This window comes from Myotis myotis, unplaced genomic scaffold (genome assembly GCF_014108235.1).
Source record: "Myotis myotis isolate mMyoMyo1 unplaced genomic scaffold, mMyoMyo1.p scaffold_m19_p_5, whole genome shotgun sequence".
NCBI lineage: Eukaryota > Metazoa > Chordata > Mammalia > Chiroptera > Vespertilionidae > Myotis > Myotis myotis.
In genome coordinates, this window is record NW_023416357.1 from 7649543 (window position 1) to 7672955 (window position 23413).

A 23413-nucleotide genomic window follows, 5' to 3' on the forward strand; every position below is an offset into this window, starting at 1 on the left:
CTGATATGAAAAGCTGCCTAGTTGTAAGAGTGCTTTGCTGTGTCTAGACCAGTGGTCGACAAACTGCGGCTCGTGAGCCACATGTGGCTCTTTGGCCTTTTGAGTGTGGCCACGAAGTTTCAATCCCACTGTACGTGCACGCCCGCATGTGGTATTTTGTGGAAGAGCCATACTCAAGGGGCCGCAGTTTGCTGACCACTGGTCTAGACTATATGAACACTGTGATTAGGATGAACGGCTGCTTCTTTTAGAAGTCTGGCATTTTGGTAGTTGCTAGGTAGCAGGTGCCTATATGACCAGCTTTCAATCAAAACCTGTCTCTACTAGGCTTTCTGAGGAAGCAGCATCACACGTGCATTGCGTTTTCATAGCTGAAGGACCTTCTCAACGTGCCTGTTCCCAGCCCTAGAGCACAGTCCTGCTGTGATAAACCTGAGCCATCAGCACTATCTGTGGTGAGCCCTGTGAGTCCTTTCAGTAAATCATCACACATATGGAGGCTCTTGGGGACCTCCAAAAAGCAGGAGTAGTGCCAAATACTCCTTTTCACATTTCTTTGATCGAGCTATTATGTACCAGTCTCCATGTCTTGTAAATGTTCAGGAATTCATGCTCAAGCTATTTAATACAACCTCTCACTGGAATTGCACAGGACCCAGAAGCCTGGCTGAAGCCAGAAGCTGGGGTAGGGTCACATCATAAAAGTCAAAAGTACTAAGTTCAAATCAAGTGGGTGAATTTATCCAAGTAGGAAAGAAATTAAGAAAAGGACACAGGCCGAAACCAGTTTGGCTCAGTGGATAGAGCGTCGGCCTGCGGACTGAAAGGTTCCAGGTTCGATTCCGGTCAAGGGCATGTACCTGGGTTGCGGGCACATCCCCAGTGGGAGATGTGCAGGAGGCAGCTGATCGATGTTTCTCTTTCATCGATGTTTCTAACTCTCTATCTCTCTCCCCTCCTCTCTGTAAAAAATCAATAAAATATATTTAAAAAAAAAAAGAAAAGAAAAGGACACAGGATGAATACATATGAAAGGAAAGTAATTACACAGAAATCAGGTGTATCGAAGAACACATATTAATTAGTTATTTTAATTAAACTAATATTTATTTAGCATTTATATGTTAGTAGGCAGATGGCTTGCATTCTTATTTGGTAGCTGGATATCATGGGGTTTTAGAGACTTAAATTAGAATTTATAAACTTAACCGTTTGGAAGGTATTCAGTTCATCTGAACACAGGTCATTGGCCTAGAGAAGATAAAAGTCACTTCTCTGCTCTAAAACCTTCTGGTGGCTGCTTTTGAATCTTCCCAAAGCATAATAAAGTGAAACATAGTGGAGGCTACCCATGACTAGCCTGTTTCCAACCCCTGCTCTAAATTGTAATCATCAACATTTAAAGAAAGCTGTCAATCAGATATTATTACTAACAGGCTCTATTATACAGATTATGAATATTAAGACTTTAAGTGCAAAGAACATCCATCTGGTAGGGGATTGAAGTGAAGGAAAAACGAACTGCAGCTCAATATTACTTACTTGTGGAAAAGGAGAATCATGGAAAGCAATTCTCTTGAAAAACGAGAAGATCTAGCCTCACTTGCCATTAAGATCCATGCTTGCCACAGTCTGAATACTTCAAATAAAAAATCCCACATTTCATTCTACTCCAGTCTTCCACTTGCTTTTTCCTCAACCAGCTATTCTGGTGAATCACAAATACAGATCCCGTGTGTAACCACCCATGTAGTTCTGACATTTCTAAAATGTGCCCTCTAAGAAAATTTAAGCTTGAATAAAAGTTTCCTAGGTTTTTAAAACGACTTGAAAAATGAATGATGAGAGAAAACTTGTTTTACTTTGGACTCAGGCTGACATTGGCTCAGGTTTCTGCTCTATCCTTGTGTGACCTTGGAGAAGCTATTTAGCTTCTGTAGCGTTCTGCTTCCTCATCTGTGAAATGATGATAATACGAGTAATTCATTACGATTATAGGGATTATATAAGTAAAATGCCTAGCACATCATAGGCTGTCAGTAACATATGGTAGTTGTGGTAGTGCTGATGGTGATAATGGTGTTGGTATTGGTGACGATGATGGGGAAAAGGATGGTGGTGGTGCTGACCTGAAAAATGCTTCAGAACTTAAAAAAAGGCAGTAGAAATTTTCTTCCGATGAATGCTTAAGAGAAAAAAACCACTGTAAAAGCAGGTAAACAAGAGTTGCTCAAGGGTCTGGAGGTATGAGAGCAGCTGCTTAGACATTCTTTTTTCCTGTTAGCTGTCCACCTTGGTGTCCCCAGCATTTTACCACGTAACCCTCAGCATCCAGCCAAGCACTTTGGGAAATCTATGGCAAGAGACTGACAAAGAAATGACAAGATAACCTTTTACTTACTTTAGATCTAAAGGAGGTTTGATGTTTCTGGGAGGTAGGCTTGGGACTGGCGGTTGTGTTGGGTGAGAAGCTGGCAATGGCGGTTGGCTGGCCGGATGGGATGGTGGAGGTGGTGGTAGGGAAGCTGTTGAGTAAGGCGTTTGACCTTTGCTGGTACCTAAGAAATAAAACAAACAATACCATGAATTAAGACAAGTCTTCAAGATACAAGAACTGGTTATTCCAAGTATGCAGAATTGAGAATTTTAAACATAAAAATGTAAGAAATGCATCCTAAGTTGAATGAATTAATGCTTTAAATAGTCTAATATTCCAAGTATTATGGGACATGGCATTTTTAATGTCTCATTTCTTTTTTTTTTTAAGATATATATTATTGATTTTTTTTTACAGAGAGGAAGGAAGAGGGATAGAGAGTCAGAAACATTGATGAGAGAGAAACATCTATCAGCTGCCTCCTGCACACCCCCCCCCCCCCCACTGGAGATGTGCCTGCAACCAAGGTACATGCCCCTGACCGGAATCGAACCTGGGACCCTTCAGTCCGCAGGCCGACGCTCTATCCACTGAGCCAAACTGGTTACTGCTAATGTCTCATTTCTTTTATTTTTTCAGCCTTAATGAGGTATAATTGACAAATAAAATTGTAAGATATTTACGTGCACAATATAATAACTTTGTACACCTATATATTGTTTAAGAATCCCCACCCCAGGCCAGGGGATTGTCAAGGGCGGGGGGAAGAAAAAGGACACATATGTAATACTCTTTGTAATACTTTAAGCAATAAAGCAATAAAAAAAATAAATTTAAAAACATAAAAACAAAAAAATAAAGGATTGAGACAACAACAACAACAACAACAACAAAAAGAATCCCCACCCCCATGGGGTTAATGAACACATGCAGATGAAACTTAAATGTGTGTTGCTTCTGTAGATATTACATTGTGAACAGGATAAAACATTGGGAAAACATTTTCCCAAGACTTGAAAACTGTTACACAACTCAGCAAAGTAGTCACTCAATCACTGGAAAGTGAGTGAAGGTCTGACATATGTCTTTGTTGTTTCACATTTGTCTTGTTAACGTCAGTGAAAATATTAATCAACATCCAAGTTAGACCTACACTCCTTCATTAACGGCAACCATAGGTTGGCTACAGATGTAAAAATCAACAATGGTGCTATATGGAGTTTTCAACGAAAAGTACTGTATATTTTAGTATCGGTATGTTGTGTGTTATACATCATCCTTTATATCAATACAATTTATTACATGTATGTATGTAGACATAACACACATACACACCGTTTTTCCTGGAGAACTTGTTCCACATCTGCCAGCCTACCATTGGTTATTTCTAAAAACTGTCTGGCTTCCATTGGCAAAATAATGAATCGAATCACTTGTCTCTGTATCTCCAGCCTTGGCTTGGACCCTCGTCCTCTTTGTCAGTCCCCGATTCACTTTCTGATTTCATATCTTATGCTTAGGAATTATACACATTGCCTGGTTTTCCTAAGAGTTTGTATTTCATGTCCTTCTTGCTTTGGGGCAATTTTTTGAAAGGCAAAGGGGATGGCCTCTTGAAAAACATTTTGTTTTAGTTTCACATGTCTGAGCATTAGTGAGGTCACTTTTTTTCATCTTTGTAACCATTTTTAATTGTATTATCTGTTCAAATCCTTTGCCTATTTTAAAAATAGTATTTGCTTTTCCTTATTGGTTCACAAAAACCTCTTTATTAAGGATCTTAATTGTGTTGCTTCTTACATGGACAACTAAAGAGAATAATTTGACTGCTTTGGCTCCTGCCTCTGCCTGTCCATAACAAACAAACAAACAAACAAACAAACACAAACCAAAAACAAAACAAACAACCCTAAACCTAACCACAAAGAATCAAATCTTAAAAATCTTCAAAACCTTTAAAGAAAATGTAGTACTTAATTGTAAATTTCCTTAATGGTCAATGGCAGTCTTTTCAATGGCATATTATACAAAAAGCTTCCTAATTCCTTTTAGATATTTCCACCTCTTTCCAAAGTTTCTCACTTGTGGTGATTATTAAGAATATCGCCCTCTCTCCTCACTGTCCCAGTCCTCCTCTTGGAGCGCTGAGATTGCTCAGGCCCTGCCCTCGGGACTCGGGACACTCCTGCCAGGCGCAATCCTCCCAGCAGGAGCTCACCTACTTGGTAGCTGTTTTGGGGGAGGTGAGGTAGAGAAAATTAGTTCCCTTATATATCAGGTTTATAAAAATTCCTAACTGAAGATATTTTTATTAGAAATAGTGTATCAATTTCATTTTTGTCATAAGTTCAATATTTTGATATATGTCTTTTCTCTACATCTAAATCAACAAATACATTCTTTTATATATAATTTATATCATTTAGAATTACTTTTAGAAAGATCTTTCCCACCCTGAGAACATATAATTATTCACCTTCTTTTTTCTTCAACTTCTCTAGTATTTATTTATTTATTTATTTATTTATTTATTTATTTATATTGAACTTTTTAAAACTATTAGTAATTTATTTTGGAGTAAGGCCCGAGATCAGGATCTATTTTTATGGTTTTTATTGTTATTGTTGTTCTTAAATCATTTACCAAATGTCCCAGCCCCATTTATCTAATAAGCTATTACTTGTTGATTTGAAATGCCTCTTTCATTATGGAATAAATATTTACCATCCTATTGGGTTTGGCAGATGAAAATGGTATCTTGTTATTTTAATTTATAAATTCTGTGGTTTGATAGATCCAGAAGTGATTTAAAAGCTGTACACAAAGAGAATAAGCAACTGTGAGTGGATGTTATGAACCATTGTGAACATATGCCACTTGTGACATATTTTCATGCAAAAACACTTGACAAGCAGGAGGTGTTACCAGATGAGAGCAATCTAAGGGCTGGAGGCGAGAAATTACAGACGTGGTTTGGGGAATTGGAAACACTACAAACTGACTTAACCCCCAAATCCACATGCTTGCTCATCTTTACAGAGATTTTCTGAGTGGGCCTTTGAGGTGGGCCCCACTGCTCTGCTTGCCTCTATTCTCCCTTCCCTCACTGTCATAACTGCAGCTACCTGGAAAGAGCATGCCTGCCTTTCCCCTGGACTGGGAACCCCAGGGGTCCCCCTGCAGCTGGGGGCAGCCACCTGGCGACAGGCAAGGGAGAGCGTGCCTGAGTGCAGCGGAGCCAGAGGAAAGCAGGGCTGAGAGGAGGAGGGGGACTGGTTGGTTTCATGAGGCTCTAAGCCAGTTGTTTACGTGCCCTGTTCCTCATGAAGCTTGGGAGACACGTGCTAAAGTCTTCCTAGGCTCCACCAGCATTTAGCAGCGAAACATTTGATTTTCAAAATCTGTGGTCACTTTCAAATACTACCAGGGATATATTTGCATGCATACAAAATAATTCTAAGAACAAGCACCTTAGTTTTCCAGGGGAACAAAAACAAGTAGACATCCATTACTGTAAAGTGATTGGCTCTAAAATCTCAATCTGAACTTTTTTTTAAAGTAATCCAACATGTAATTAGTAATATTGGAATTCTCAAAAGCAAACATCTAACCTGTTGTGATGGAAAGAGTGGGTGGATTATAACAAAATAAGTAAAAAAGAAACAGAAACTTTAAATCTATAGGAAATTTATGATATTAATGATAATAACATAAAGTAATCACTTTTTTTTTTTTGGCCAGGTACCAAAAAAAAAAAAAAAAAAAATTCTAGGCATTTCACATTTGTAATCTTGGGTATATGTTGTTAGTTTGTTTCCATTTGATAGTTAAGAAAACTATCCAAGTTCAGGGAGTTTGTAAATGATAGAAGTTGGGATCAAATTCAACTGGAATTTGAATCCTAGGCAATCCTATCTAATAAAAGAGAAAGATGGTAATTGGTGTACGACTGCTACCCTTCCCATTGGCTAATCAGGGAGATATGCAAATTAACTCCCAGCCAAGATGGCGGCCAGCAGCCAGGCAGCTGATGCGAACAGGGAGGCTTGCTTGCTTCAGTGATGGAGGACTCCAACGTTCCCCGCCTGACTTGCCGGCCTCTCAGCTGCAACTCTAAGCAACTATGTTGCAAATATAGAAGCTAAAAACCCCCCAGAAACCTGCTTTACTCAGCCGGGCTTCAGCCAGCCGGACCGCAACATTGTATCAAATACAGATGGTAAACAAAGGCCAGAAACCTGTTTTCAGCAGCTGAGGCCTCAGAGCTAAAGCTGGCCCAGAATAAAAAAAAAAAAAAAGAAAAAAAGGAGCGGTTGGGAGCTTCAGTCACCTGTCAGCCTGAAAACGGCCCTCAGCCCCTCAGCCAGACTGGCCAGGCACCCCAGTGGGGACTCCCGCCCTGATCCAGGACACCCTTCAGGGCAAACCAGCCAGCCCCCACCCGTGCACCAGGCCTCTATCCTATATAGTAAAAGGGTAATATGCCTCCCAGCACTGGGATTAGCGGAGCTGAGAGGCCTCCCGGCACCGGGATCAGTGTGACAGGGGGCAGCGCCCAAACCCCCTGATCCGCCCTGCTCTGTGTGTGACGGGGGGGGGGGGGGGGCGGGGGGCGGTGCCCCAACCTTCCTGATGGGCCCTGCTCTGTGAGTGACAGTGGGGAGCTCCTCAACCCCCTGATCGGCCCTGCTCTGTGCGTGACAGGGTACGGAACCCCAACCCCCCTGATGGGCCCTGCTCTATGCATGACAGGGGGTGGCGCCGCAACTTCCCTATTGACCCTGCCTTGAGTGTGACAGGGGGCGGTGCCCCAACCCCCCAATCGGCCGTACCCTGAGCGTGATTAGGGGTGGCATCACAACCTCCAGATCCGCCCTGCTCTTTGCATGACAGGGGGCGGCGCCCCAACTCCCCAATCAGCCCTGCTCTGAGCCCGACCAGGGGCTGCACCTAGGGATTGGGTCTGCCCTCTGCCACCCGGGAGCAGGCCTAAGCCAGCAGGTTGTTATCTCCCAAGGGGTCCCAGACTGCAAGAGGGCACAGGCTGGGCTGAGGGACCCCCTCTCACCCCTGAGTGCACAAATTTTTGTGCACCGGGCCTCTAGTCTATATATATAAAAACCTAAATGACTAAATGACTGGTCAACCAGTCACTATAATGTGCACTGATCACCAGGGGGCAGATACTCAATGCAGGAGTTGCCCCCTGGTGGTCAGTGTGCTCCCACAGCCAACATTCCATGGTCTTTCCCTCTGCAGCTAACCTTCCGCCGCCCTGATCACCCCGCTGGCCAGCCACCCCACCTGTGCACTGGGCCTCTAGTTTCTTATAATGTCTTTGGCCTCGCTGCCATGTTCTACTGCTCCTCAAAGCAAAGAAATGGAAATTATTGGTAAGTTCAAATGAACATGTTAATATGCTCTCCTAGGATCTGAGTGTAAGCCCAGCTTTTCCAGTGGGTACCTTTCCTCTTAGTGGAATTTCATAAGACTTTGCAGTTTCAGGCAGAGCAGAACTGGCTTTGGAGAAGGCAAAGTAATTCTGAGGCACATATTCACACATATGGGTGTTTTGAATGTCAACTTTATAATATATATCATAATTTGACTCTGGAAACTAGATAGCAGGAAAGTAGACATTTAGGAGCTAGTAGAACATGGGTCCCCAAAGATGAATGACTGATGTGAGCTGGCAGGAAAAAAAAAAGTCTCAAGGAATGGAATTGAGGAATTTGAAATAAAGTCATTGAAGAACTTAGAAGATATAAAGTAAATAAAATAATGGAAACAACAACAAGCTTAGAGTTTAGTTAGCATCAAGAATTGGAGATATAAAATTGAGAGGTAATACCCCAAACTGATCTATTTATGGATTTTATCCTTCAAGGCTTAGGGGGTGTTGCTTGTGGCTTAAAGATATTGGACCTTTGCCCTAGCTGGTTTGGCTCAGTGGATAGAGCATTGGCCTGCAGACCGAAGGGTTCTGGATTTGATTCCGGTCAAGGGCATGTACCTTGGTTGCAGGCCCCTCCCGGCCCTGGTTGGGGCTCATGCAGGAGGCAACCAAATCAATGTGTTTCTCTCACATAGATATTTCTCTCTGTCTTTCCCTCTCTCTTCCACTCTTTCTAAAAATTAATGGAAACATATCCTCGGGTGAGGATTTAAATAAATAAATAAATAAATAAATAAATAAATAATAATCCTATCTAATAAAAGAGAAACATGGTAATTAGCGTACGACCACTACCCTTCCCATTGGCTAATCAGGGTGATATGCAAATTAACTGCCAGCCAAGATGGCGGCCAGCAGCCAGGCAGCTGGAAGCGAACATGAGGCTTGCTTGCTTCAGTGACAGAGGAAACCAATGTTCCCCGCCTGCCTTGCTGGCCTCTGAGCCTGCAGTTTGAAACATTGTAACAAATATAGAAGCTAAACAAAACACCAGAAACCTGCTTTCAGCGAGCTGGGATCTCAGAGCTGGAGTTATACATTGTTTCGATTATAGAACCGAAACAAACCAGATACCTGCTTTCAGCAGTGGAGGCCTAAGAGCTGGAGCCTCAGAGCTAAAGCTGGCCCAGAATAAATCCAAAAAAAGAAAAAAAGGAGCGGTTGGGAGCTTCCGTCACCTGCCAGCCTGAAAATAGCCCTCAGCCCCTCACCCAGACTGGCCAGGCACCCCAGTGGGGACCCCCACCCTGACCCAGGACACCCTTCAGGGCAAACCAGCCAGTCCCCACATGTGCACCAGGCCTCTATCCTATATAGTAAAAGGGTAATATGCCTCCCAGCACTGGGATCAGCGGAGGTGCGAGGCCTCCCAGCACCAGGATCAGCGTGACAGGGGGCAGTGCCCAAACCTCCTGATTGCCCTGCGGCTCTGTGTGTGACAGGGGGTGGGGCCACAACCTCCCTATCGGCCCTGCTCTGTTCGTGACAGGGGAAGGTGCCCCAACCCCCTGATCCGCCCTGCTCTGTGTGTAACAGGGGGCGGTGCCCCAACTCCCCTATCGGCCCTACTCTGTCAGTGACAGGGGGGAGCTCCCCAACCCCCTGATTGGCCCTGCTCTGTGCGTGACAGGGTACGGAGCCCAACCCCCCTGATGGGCCCTGCTCTGTGAGTGACAGGGGGTGGCGCCGCAACCTCCCCACCGACCCTGCCTTGAGTGTGACAGGGGGCGGTGCCCCAACCCCCCAATCAGCCCTACCCTGAGCATGACTGAGGGTGGCATCTCAACCTCCCGATCCGCCCTGCTCTTTGCATGACAGGGGTGGCGCCCCAACTCTCCAATCGGCCCTGCTCTGAGCCTGACCAGGGGCTGCACGTAGGGATTGGGCCTGCCCTCTGCCACCCGGGAGCAGGCCTAAGCCAGCAGGTCGTTATCTCCCGAGGGGTCCCAGACTGCAAGAGGGCACAGGCCGGGCTGAGGGAACCCCCCTTCCCCCCGAGTGCACAAATTTTTGTGCACTGGGCCTCTAGTAATAAAAATAAAGTAAAATACTGGACCTGAAAAGACCACTTGGTACTCATTCCTTCCCCAAAAATGACAGAATTGTGTAGGGGTATGGGCCCCACAGCAGTGGGCAGAACTTGACTCCTGGACAGTGCAGGATGACTTCGTGACAGTAGCTAATCAGGTAAATTTGCCACCTAATGCCCACTCTCATCCCAAGTCAGATCCAGGAACTTAACAGAAGCTTAAGAGTTTGAGAAGGATGTTGGGGAGGAAGAAGCTCTCCGCTACCATTCAAAGTCCTTTTAGCTGCTCTAATAAAATCGGCCCAAGACAGATGAACAAGAGAAGGTAAGCAAGTTTCATTACATATGTATGCATGGAACTCCACAGACACAAGAGGCTCCGAAACGGAAAGGTAACTGAGGTCTATGTGACATTCCAAGCTAAGGATGAGGTGAGGCCCCTTGGGGCTTCCGAGGGGAGGAAAGTCATTTACAGGACGCTAAGAAGAGCAGATGTTCAATCATTAGACGTTTGCCCTGCCTTATGGATAGGTCATACAAAGTCATTTCTGATTCTAACTTACTGTGAGCGTGGCCCCTAGTTTATATTCTGTACAGGAGAGATCAAAGCTTCTTGTGCACCTGCGGGGTCTCAATTGCCTTCAGCTCAAAATAATTCACAGGCCAAAGTGGCACATGTTGGGGAGGCCTATTCTGAACCCCTGCAGGGAGAAACTGGGTATTTTGCTAAAAAAGGCAAGTGGAAACTTGACTTACGTTTTGCTGTAACATTGGAACTTCCACAACAGATGTAATAATTTTAATAATAAAATTCTTAAGGACAATAAAAATGAGACTAATGGCAAAAACCAAAAGAGAACTCACTGTACTTGTATGAGGGAACAGTTCATACTGGCTACAGAAAAACAAAATGAGGTGGGTTGGGAAGGGAGGGGAGCGAAATTGCAAAATCTTGCAGACACGAATAAAGCTCTGAAGGATCTGGGAAGTTAACAGTCTCTGGTTCAAACTTTTCATCCTCTTTAAGCTCGGAAGCTCAGAAGAGGCTTTGCACAAACCATATGCCTCGGCTCAGGCACACCCGGAAGGGTGGAACTCCAAGGTCATTTTATGAGGAGGAAACAGCTAGGAGGGGCCCTCTATGAGTCAGCGGTACCAGGAGTTATCTGGCCCTGCCCTGAGGGTGACTCCGGATTCACTCAAACACAGACTCCCCGAAGTGATGGCATTCTGTCGGCATCTAAAACTCTATAACCAGAAAAACAGAACTGAGGAAAAAGAAGGAATGGGGAGAAGGGGAGGGGATGATTAATGAAGATACAATAAAGGCGCTAGTATACTCATAGAAGAAGGAAATTGTATTATTTCACAAGCTTTGCACTTTAGATTTTTCTGCAAAGCACATACTGGTTTTAGATATTGTTACATAACACTTTATTTTTTTTATTTTTTATTTTTTTAAAAAATATATTTTATTGATTTTTTACAGAGAGGAAGGGAGAGGGATAGAGAATTAGAAACATCGATGAGAGGGAAACATCAATCAGCTGCATCCTGCACACTCCTTACTGGGTATGTGGCCGCAACCAAGGTACACGCACTTGACCAGAATCGAACCTGGGACCCTTGAGCCTGCAGGCTGACGCTCTATCCACTGAGCCAAACCGGTCAGGGCTGTTACATAACACTTACAACACAAAGGTCTGTGAGGATTCAGGAAAGGCATCCCCTAGATTCTGACATTTATGACTTTCGACTAAGATGGTACCTGTAGTCTTCACGTCCCAGAACGCTAAGGAACATTTGGAATTGTGGTGCTCCATTTCCTTTTTAGTCTCTGATTCCTTCACAAAAGACACTGCATCATATTGCCCTCGATTACAATAAATCCCTGACCCTGGGCCAGGCATTTCTAGTTCTGGTTCTGCTGGGATGCCTTGGAATTAGGCCAGGCATTAGAAAACGTGGACTTTATCACCAGCGGGCTTTCTGTCTTTGGCAAATAAGTTAACCTTCACATGATTTAGTTTTTCCATCTGTCCAATGGCAGGAATACGATTCCAGTCACTTCACAGGAGTCTAAGGATCAGAAGAGCTGATATACACGAAAGCATCCTGAGAAGTCCGAAGCATTGTGTAAACAGGAAATATGATCACAGAAAGGAATGCTGCGGATAAAATTATTACCAAGTTACCCTGACTTCAAATATTTTGAAGGCATTTATATGTTTATTTATGCGTTGGGAATTACTATGTGCCTGCCCCAGAATTTAGACATTGAATTGGTAACTCGGAATATAGACTTTTAGTTTCTCTGGGCCTGGGTAGGCATGTAGCTATTCCCCATCCAAATGGGGAAAAAAAGCTCTAGCTGCTGTATGGCATTTCTGGAGTCTAACTGGTGAATTGCACATTAACTGATTTGTAAATTAACCTAGGTGCACACATCATGGAACCCCTAGCACACTCACTCACACTCACTCACACCTCAGGACCGAGTCTCGCGAAGATCTTACCGCATGTGCTGGTGGCATTCAGACCCGATTGGACTCCTAATCTCACCCAGTACTGGCTGTAGGACGCGGGACATTTATTTCCCTTCCCTGGGTTTTGTACGCCCTGCCTGTTACGATGGCACAACTGATTCTGAGCTTATAGGATGACTTTGAGAATCATACATAATATGTGCACCTGCCCAGGATATAACAGGCGATCTACTTATGAATTATCCCAGAACCCAGAACTGTGTTCTCTATGGAACAGGCCTTTAATAAGCCTCTGAGGGCGCTGTACCCCCGTATGTGTAGAGGGAGTGAGATACTCAGACTTTTCATAACTTCAGCCTTTTTATTCTAAACTGCCGCTTGTGCCTGACACAACATGCTAATTCCGCGCATCTGCCCACTGCGTGGACAGCAGGCTCCTGAAGAGCCAGGGCGCTTTAAGTGCAGTGTGGCTGGCTGGCCGTCTCCCTCATAGTAACACCCGGCAGCCTCATGCTGTCCAGAGAGCTGTTCTTCATTGTGCACAGAGCACTCCCACGTGCTTTCTTATACTAACGTTCTTTTCTTTAAAATTCCCATAAATGACTCATTTATTTATTCATCTTCTTCCTGGTTAAACGGTAACCGTCTGAAAGCAGCTCTACTCTGTCAGCACCTGGGCATGGCCACAGCACTGGGCATCTACATTCACAGCAGGGCATTTCCTTCTTTATTGATTTAGGCTTTCTTTTTCCCTTAGGAAAAAGTACCGAACTTAAAATATTTTGTTACCAAATAAATATATACACAGTCAAACATTCAATAAAAGAGGGAATACGGAAAAGAAAACCTCACATCTAGATCCCAAACCCCGGGCTCCATCCCCAGAGACAACTGCTATCAAACTCTTATGTGTCTTGCAAGAAATATTCCATTTGTTTTTTATTTTTACACAAATGTAAAATATAATACATTATTCTGGACTTTGCTCCCTTAACTTAGTTTTAAAAAGAGATTGTTTTGCCCTAACCGGTTTGGCTCAGTGGATAGAGCGTAGGCCTGTGGACTCAAGGGTTCTAGGTTTAATTCTGGTCAAGGGCATGTACCCAGTAGGGAGTGTGCAGGAGGCAGCTGATTGATGTTTCTCTCTCATCAATGTTTCTGACTCTCTCTATCTCTCTCCCTTCCTCTCTGTAAAAAATAAATAAATAAATAAATAAATAAATTATATATATATATATATTTATAAAGATTGTTTTATATTTTCACAAATAGGATGATCAGTTTTCATTTTTATTATTATTTTTCCCCATAGCTGTGGAGTTCCCTATTGCATGGATTTACCATAGTTTTTATTTGGCAGGTCTCATCACTGATAGACATTTAGATTATGTTTTAATAACTTTGTCAAGATGTAATTTACTGGTTTAAAGCCTATAATTCCTTGGCAGTATATTTACAATTGTGTGCCCATCATTATAATCAAATCTTAGAACATATGAATCACCATAAAACTAAGCCTGGTACCTATTAACAGTCACTCCCTCTCTCGCCCACTCCTCAGGCAACCACTAAGCTATTTTTGGTCTCTATAGGTTTGTCTGTTGTGGACATTTCATATTAACAGAATCATACAATATGTGGCCTTTTGCGACTGGTTTCTTTCACTTACTTGTTTTGCAGTTTATGTTGTAGCAGATATCAGTACTTTATTTTTGGCTGAATTATAGCCCATTGTATGGGTTATCACATCTATTTATCCATTCATCAACTGGTGGGCATTGAGTTGTTTCCACTTTTTAGCTATCGTAAATAACGCTGGTTTGAACATGTTCATTCGAGTCTTGGTGTGGACATGTTTTCATTTTTCTTGGGTATATGCCCAGAGTAACTCCATGCTTAACCTTTTGAGGAACTGTATGTTGTTTCTTATATGTTTATAGTTTTGGATTATTAGACAATCACAATTACAAAATTATTCTTGTACTTATTCCTTTGACCATAAGTGTAAATGTATCTGTAGGATAAATTCAGGAAAGTAAAATTGATAGTTCAAAAGAAACTGACAGGAAACATTTTGGTAAATAATGCTAGTTAGTGAGACTTGTAGGTCTTTTAGCCCAAAGAATACCTGTGTTACCATAACCCCACCAACATTGTGCATTATCATACTTTTTTAGTTTTAACAATTCTGATGGGTAAAAAAAAGATATGACATTTCAACTTGCATTTCTATGTTTAAAAGTGAGGCTAAGGATCTTTGCATACAATTTTAAGACATTCTATTTATTTGTGTGTGTGTGTGTGTGTATGTGTGTGTGTGTGTGTGTGTGTTAGTTAAGCAGCTGAAAAAATGAACGTTGTCTCTTTTATAATTGGGATTTGATCTAATAAAGAATATCATTGACAATATAGGCATATATTTAGGTCAAAGTAAATTTCCAGAAGATCCTCACCAGCCTTCAAAGGTAAGAACTTGAAACTTCTGGGTCACTGGGTTAGAAAATCTAGTTTTACAGAATTTTTCCTTGCCTTAATTCAGAGTTCTCTGCCTTTATCTTCAAAGGATTTGTAAACTCATTGTGGATGGAAAATTTTGAAAACTAATTTAGTAGAAAACAAAGCACTGCAACGATATTAGTAAGAAATCCTTTGCTTTGAAAGCAAGTTGCCAAGAAAATGTTGATTAGCTTAGAAGAGTCCATCAAAATGGAAAAAGAAGTAATACTGAAACATCAGTTTTTGCATATAGATAATCAAAGTTAGGATGAAGGCGAAGAAGTAGAGATCAAAACATACATGATCAATTAGAAGAAACTACGTAAAGAAAGGCTTTGATCACTATCTTAAACTTCCCCATCTCAAACTGAACTTTAGCCTTCAATGTCTCTGAATATTTAAAAACCCAATAACTTTGCTGGCTATCATATAATTATTTGCATAATTTTATGTAGTCATGAAATGTAAGTGGTTTTGATGAATGATTCTATTTATTTTCAATTCATAAAATAACATGAAACTGAATTAGGCAGTATTTTGACAGACAATTTCTGACTTTTGAATCTTTTATTTTAAAAAAGTGTTAAGTATTATTTTAAAAAGAAAAAAGTGAGGATATAAGAAATGTGTCTTTTTGGTCAGATGCTCAGAGCTTACAGAGTGCCTCTTTCTGGATCCATGATAGAGCATAATTAGGCAGGAGGTAGTCACTGAATTTATTTTCTTCAAATGCTAACGTTGTTTAAAAGTACACTAATAACTTGCACGGGAGGAAAGAAAGCACTAGAACTCGTTTTAGGAACATCCTCAGATTTACTGATCCTTGTGTTAGAGAAATAGTGAATGTTTTGGGTGAATGAATACTTTTCTAATAAAATCAATATAACCCAGAAATAAAGCATCAATGAGCAGAGAAGGAGTAAACATAAGATGCTACAGAGACAATATCACAGCTCAGAAGATGGGCAAGTAAAAATAGATGCTCCAAACTCAAGTATCCATGGAAGCCAGGCAGGAACCTACATTTTTATCCTGAGCTGAGAGTGTGACTGGTGATCAGATTAATACCCTGCCTCAGTGGGGAGATAAGAAGTGGGAGTTGGGGGGTGAGGTGGAGGGAGGTTACTACAGGGTTCCTGCCATTGTAAACATGTGAAGAACAAATCTAGATTTTTCTTAAAAAATCTTCCCATTTTTGCCTGGCCGGCATGGCTCAGTGGTTGAGTGTCAACCTATGAACCAGGAGGTCACAGTTCAATTCCTGGTCTGGGCACATGCCTGGGTTGTAGGCTCCATCCCCAGTGTGGGGCATGCAGGAGGCAGCTGATCAATGATTCTCTCTTGTCATTGATATTTCTATCTCTCTCTCTCTCCCTTCCTCTCTGAAAACAATAAAATATATTTTTAAAAAACTTCCCATTTTTGAATGTTGACAACTAAGACAACTAAACAAAACAAAAGGAGTAAAACAAAAAAAGACTCTACACACCAAACAAAACACATTTATGCTCTACATTAATCTGAGTGACGCCTTTTTTTTAAGTAAAGGAAGAGGAAATTGCCATAAAGAAACAGTTTATTAAGGGAAATTGCCTAATCATAGGTTCATCCGGAAAGCCGTTTTTTCCCCCCTGTTAAAACGATGAGATTTTAAGGGGGCACATTAGACCATCACAGGCACAAGGTCACGATGAGTTGAGAAAAGAGAACCAGACTGCCAACAAGAAGCCAGAGCTTCCTGCAGCGCCTGCACAGAGGACAAATCACTGGGCAGGCAGAGTGACCACAACCCAGTGTCGCTGTAAAAAGCACAGCTGTGTGGACAGACGAGTGGAAGTGAAGGTAATCGGTTCAGCTAATGTTCGCACTTCTGTGACAATGACTGTTATTGTTGTTGCTATTTTTGCAAGATCATCTACGCAGAAGAAAGGAGGGACCCCGAGTCAAGAGACAACACAAAAGTGTTAGATGGTAAATGGAGACCCTGAGAAGAGAAAGACAGAAGAAGGGAAGGGCCAGAAGAGAAAATATAAAAACTAAAGAGAAGCTCCTACTAGAGTTGTGATCTCAGGTCTCTCCCTCTTCCTTCCTTTCTTAAAAAAAAAGTATTTTTAATTACACAAATAATATACTAATCATTTCTGGAAGAAGTTTTACAATACAGATAAGTAACATTTCACATGGCTTCTCACTCCCTATTGCCCTCTCCTTCCCAGAGGCAGCCTCTGTTTATCTTTACTGAACTTTTTCTACAAAGTTACTCACCTCTGTTCATATGCATAGAAATATCTGATTAAAAAACGAAATATTCCTGTCCGCTGAACATTGTATTTACATATACGGAGACCACCTGATTCTCGGGAACTGTGGCCAAATGTTTTGGGATGCTCCTTGGTTTGTCTCCCCGCCTTGATTTCTAACACTACGGCCATGAGCATCCCCTTACATGCTCCTCTGTGTACATATGGTTGGAGATTCCTAGGAGAGATTCCTACAAGTAGGGTTGCTGAGATGAAGGACTTGCACACTTTCTGCTCACAGAGTTTCTGTGAGATTGTCCTCCAGTGGGGCTTTGGCCGTGTGGCCTTGCCCAAAGCTTCCCTCCTCCTATCTTCTTCAGGACTGGACATTTTAAAAATCATTTTCTAATTTTACCAACACAATCACCTAATCTTGCTGAGCCTTTTTTTTAACCTGTAAAATGATATAAATTCTACTTCACAATAACGTTATGATATTTATGTCAGTTGACAAGAGTGCTGATTGCAAGGACCTAGCTCACAGTAGATACCCCATAAACATTCATTCCCTTCCTTTATTACAGATTCCTTAGTGAGGGAAAATATAGTCAAATTGGGTGCAATTGTGTCATTTTCTTATGGTGCTGATAAAACTTTGCAATTAGTAGCATGTGTTTAATCATTTAATAAATTCACCTTTTAGCCCATATTCATATTCTATTTTTAATTACAGTTTTCTAATTAGGAATATTTCTTTATAGTTCAGCATTACTATGTTACTATGTTCAATGTTGTAACTCTATTTCCCACTACATTTCTTTTCTCAATCAAATGTACACAGCAATCATAGAAAAACTTTTCGGGTACCTTTATCCAAAGATAAAATATTAATAAATTTTATAACATAGTTATTTAAAAGATAAAATATTTTATATTTTAGACACCCCAACTGAAATAGGACTCCGAGTTTCTGAAATGAATCATATTTCAGACTCTTATTCAGTTGTCAGAATTCACCTCTTTATACACTGTTATTAGGCTGATTATCACACTGCGGTCTATTTAGAGTGCTTGAGAATCACGGGTTTATTTAATAAACAGGTTCTAGAAACCACCCTTAGAGATTCGGATTCAGATGCTTTTGGGTGGGACGCAGAGGTCTGCCCTTCTGATGCTGATTTTTTCTTCTCCTTTATTTATTTTTGGTAATCCTCACCTGAGGATGTTTTCTCATTAATTTTTAGAGAGAGTGGAAGGATGGGGAGAGACACAGAGAGAAAAACATCAATGTGAGAGAGAACTATCGATTGGTTGCCTCCTGCAGGGCCCCAACCAGGGTCAGGGATCGAACTTGCAACCAAGGTACATGCCCTTGACTGGAATCGACCCTGGGGCCCTTCAATTGGCTCTATCACTGAGCCAAACCAGCTAGAGCTCTTCTCCTTTAAATGAAATAGTACAATTCCAGTCAGCTAATGCTAGTATTACTGATCTAGTGAAAGGTTTAGCTTCAGGTATAAAAAGATGTTTTTAAGGTGAATGCTTAAAGAGAATTAAAAAGTAACCTGGAGGTAGCATTTATTCACATTTGTCTATTATCATATAAGATAGTAGTTATTGAAGCATAAACCCAGCACCACCAGCAGCCCAGCAGCCCGTGAGAGCTTATTGGAAATTCACATTCTCAGGCCCCATTCCAGCCCTACTGAATGAGGGACGCTGGGGCCAACAATCCTGTTTTAGAAAGCCTTCTAGGTGATGCTGCCGCACCTAAAGTTTGAGAATCACTAGTGTAGAATAAATGGGGGACACCTTGTTGTATTTGAAGGCCAACATAAAAATGTAGAAGGCTGTGAAGAGACTGGTAACTTGAAGTAGTCATCAAACTTCTAAGCTGTGAAACGTCTTGCCTGACATGTACAGGGTGGGGCAAAAGTGGGCTTAGGTTGTTCATATGGAAAATAATACAAAAATTAACCAATAATAATATAAGAATGAATGCTGTGTTTTGTGTATGCACAACTGTAAGTGTACTTTTGCCCCACCCTGTATTATTATGACAACCTCTCCTTGTTCAGTCTTAAAGCACAAATTGTTTATTTTTTAATTTTTATATTTTTAAAGGCTTTTAATTGATTTTTAGAGACAGAGGAATGGAGAGGGAGAGGGAGAGAGAGAGAGGGAAACATCCATGTGAGAGTGAAACATCAATTGGCTGCCTGTTGCATGCCCCCTTCCTGGGACCAAGCCCGAAACTCGGGTAACTTTTTGGTGCACTGGGTGATGCCTAACTAACTGAGCCACACTGGCCAGGGCAACACATCTTGTTTATTTTTGACCCTCAATAATATTGATCCATGTACTAGCTGACACTTTCAATTAGTACTTCATTCTTTGAAAGTCCCTTGCCCCTTCTACAAGAACCAAACCTTATATGATCCAACCATAGTTGTAGTGAGAGAACCTGGTGGTTAGGAACAGGAAAAGCCTCATTAAAAGGCCATAGTGCTACCCATTTCACAATTGGATGAAGGGGGAAGTGACAAGTAGGAGTGGAGGGTGATGAAAGGCAATGGGGGAAAATCAGAAGATGACTTGAGGAGATGGCAGAATGAAAAGACTATAAAAAAGCAAAATGACCAGGAGTTCTCTTTAACATACCATTTAGAGCAGTGGTTCTCAACCTTCCTAATGCCACGACCCTTTAATACAGTTCCTCATGTTGTGGTGACCCCCAATTTCATTGTTACAAATTGAACATAATTAAAGCATAGTGATTAATCACAAAAACAATATGTAATTATATATGTGTTTTCTGATGGTCTTAGGTGACCCCTGTGAAAGGGTTGTTCGACCCCCAAAGGGGTTGTGAACCACAGGTTGAGAACCGCTGATTTAGAGAATGCTGGCAACCAGTTTTCTATCCAGAACGGGAACAGACCTGGGCAAAGTGGATTCACCAAAGGGAGTGGAATCCCTTTTAACTACGTATGGAGCAAATTACCAAGGAATTCAGATCTCTGATCCTAAAGACAGAACCACAAAACCATGGCCAAAGGTAACATTTAAGAACAACATGGGGATCCTGACCAGTGTTGCTCAGTGGTTGAACGTCGACCCATGAACCAAGAGGTCACGGTTCCATTCCCGGTCAGGGGACATGCTTGGATTGCGGGCTCGATCCCCAACACAAGCATGTCTGTCCTTTCAGATAATTAATCATGTAAAATCTCGCAATTTGCAATGATCAGACGATTAGTCTTCATTTGGCACGGGTTGAGAGTGGCTTCACTTTAAAGTGCCAATCTTTGCAAAGGTGAACGCTGCTTGTCTCTCCAGGAAGTCATAAACAGCGGGAAGAGAAACAAAGATGGAAACATTAGAGTGTTTCAGAAATGGGGTTTTCTGTTAAAGTGAAAAGCAACACAAGAATAGCAACACGGCCTCCAGATTTTCTGATTCAATCATCCCGGGTGCCAGTGGTTTGGTTTGGCTTCCCGAGGCCATTCTGATGGAGATGGTGTAGGCAGTGAAAGCACAGCGAAGTTTCCCCTGAGATGCAGGTGTGAAGACAGAGGCTAGCCTGGCTTCCTGAGCCTGGGGTGTCCATTTTTATTAAGCATCACCCACCTATGGGAGGGGGGCGCTTCCTCTCATCCTCATACAGAATGCGTTTCAGACTTTGGGAAATGTGGACTATCTCGGGCATGTTGGCCCTGGGAACATGGAATACAACTTTTTGTCAGCTGTCATTGTGTCCAGGCACCCGTGGCCCACACTTACTACTTCAGTACCATCCTGAATTTAGTAACATTATACAGCGGCCCTGCAGGCTAGAGCCTGGACACCCAGACTGGTTTCCTAAGGGCTGTGGCTAAGCCCCAGGTTGTTGTCTTTGCTGCTGCCTTCTTACTACAATGTCTTTGCTATTCAGAGAGGCTTCTATTTATTAACAACTGGAAGAGGTCTGTACCGTACCCATTCCTTTCATTGCACAGGTCCCTAAAACTGGCAGGCACCTAGGGGTGATCTAAGTCACCTCTCTCGTTTTGCAAATGAGAAGGTGGTCAAAGAAATTGCTTGTTCTGGATCACCCACGGTTGACAGCGTTGAGCCCCAGATGTAGTCTCTTGACTTTAAACCCAACTACACCATCCAATTTAAGAACTGCGGGCTGACTGGATTCACTAGGACTTACGGTGCTCACACTGGTGGCCGTGATAGAATTAGGGGATTGTTAGAATGCAAAACTATCTTTTCCCAGTAAGTTTGTCAAACTTTGCAATTGATTTAATGCAAACTTTTAAACCTTAAAATTTATATGTACAAGGGGCTACTGTACATGCTTCCCCATCTCTCTCATGTTCTGAGGCTGCGTGTGCATGTGTGTATGCTTCTGAGAGAAGGTGCCTGCAGCTCTGGCTCTGAACTACAAAGTTGCTGAAGCTGGTAGAAGCTGCAAGAATACCCACTTCCTACTTTACTGGTGACATATTTTTGCAAAGCTGTTCTCACTCAGCTTCCCCATCTCAAGCAAGTTGAGATGTAGAACAAATGCCTCAGGTTCCCTTTTATGCTGCTTCTGCTTTGTACAGTAAAACAACTTTCCTGGCAAACATGAAAGATTTTTTGCCAGTGAATTTGAATTGTAAGTATTATCTGCTACTCTGCATTTATCTCATGTAGCATTTCCTCCAAAGCTAGTTCCTGGGAACATTGGCCTAAGCTATTTTGAGACAAACAGAAAGAGGGAGAGAGAAAGAAAGAGAGAGAGAGAACAGAATAGAGCTCTGTGGTCAAATATGATTTGAAAAATTGCTGCAAAGTATATTCTCCCTTTGATATTCATAATACACAGTAGTGTATTAAAGACCATAAAAATGAATTTAACTTTGTTAAACCCAGGATTTCCCAAATATGCCAAAATTACCCTAACCCATCACATTTGCTGCAGAACTCTCAGTAGATGGGCAATGCTGAGGTAAGCGCCAGCCTTTACCGAGTGCCTTCTGTATGTCTCATGGGGTCCCAGGTACTTTATGGAATAAAAATGTTTAAGGCTCAAATAGTCAAGTACAAATTCAAACTGCCGTCGGAGACTCAGGGTTCAATTTTGGTCACACCTCTTACTACTTGAATAACTTTGGGTAAATTACAACCATCTCTGAGTCTTAGTTTTCTTCATTGCAAAATGGGGAGAATAAGAATAGATTGTGATATAATGTGTGGAGAAAAGGGGAAAAAACTGCTGGTAGAATATCCAAATAAAGTAAAAGAACATGAGCAATGCTTAAGTTTTTTAACTCCACCAAGATTAAAAAAAAAAAATACAGAAACATAACTGTCATTATGTTTTTAATAACAACTGAGGCTCATTTTTTAATCTCTAAGGAATGTCACCTGATATTTATCATTGGGTATAATAAGACAGCGTTCCCCTCCATATCTTTTAAAATCCTGCAATAGTTTTCTGATAGGTACCTGATAATTTTCTCATAAGCTTAGGAAATCTCTTATTTTAGGAAATGTATCTTGTGGAACACACAGAAAATGCACGAAGTTTTAAAATCTTTCTAGCCCTGGTCCTCCGTGGGTTTGTTAGCCGTTCCCCATGGGGATGTAAGCCTGATTCACATCAGCTAGCTGGAGCCTCTTCAGCCCGCGGTCACAGCAGGCAGCCTTGGCAGCGTGTTTTCTCTGTCCCAGACGCTGTTCTGAAAGCTCTGCTTATGGAAACACTCAGTAATTCCTCAGAACCCTTAGAAGGTGGGTAGCATTATTGTCCTCCTTATAGGTGACAAAACCGCAAATTATTAATTTATCCAAAGTCTGACAGCTACTGAGGGGCAGCGCTGGGAATCGAACCCAACCTGGCTCTAGAGCTGGCCCACTGATCACCACACCGCTCCCCTGGGTGGAGCTGGACAGCAGTATTGGGTGGAATTCCTGGGAGTGGGTAGGGAGGGCAAGAAACATGGGGTTGAGTAGGAAAAAAGCAAAAAAGATGAAATCGGTTTCATTCTTAGGGGACAGGGGACAATACGCAGGGTTTATCTTTTCTGTAACTTTTTACTCCCCACTGCTCCGGTGGATTCTCTAAGTTACAGAGAAGCTCCCTCCGCTACACCACTCAGCTCTCACCTCTCTCCACCTCAGCACACACGCATCCACTCTCCCGCAGGCCTCTGTCCGCGGCCCTCACTGGCCTGACTGACAACCTGTTCTCTTAGGGGCTCAGCTTAGGCGTCAGTTCCGACAGGAGCCTTTTCCTCTGACCCTCCAGGGATATTTAAGTTGGGGGCGGGGGGAGTAGAAGAGCCCATTGGCATG

General features: G+C 42.1%; 1 protein-coding gene across 3 annotated transcripts in view; it reads right to left on the reverse strand.

The window, feature by feature from the left end:
• The window catches only part of FYB1 (FYN binding protein 1), a 143492-nt gene that overhangs the window by 41500 nt on the left and 78579 nt on the right, over positions 1–23413 (reverse strand). For all 3 annotated transcript variants that reach the window (XM_036308330.1, XM_036308328.1, XM_036308329.1), the window contains exon 3: positions 2402–2558. In XM_036308330.1, the coding sequence (XP_036164223.1) occupies positions 2402–2558 (157 nt within the window). The remainder of the gene's footprint in view (positions 1–2401; positions 2559–23413) is intronic.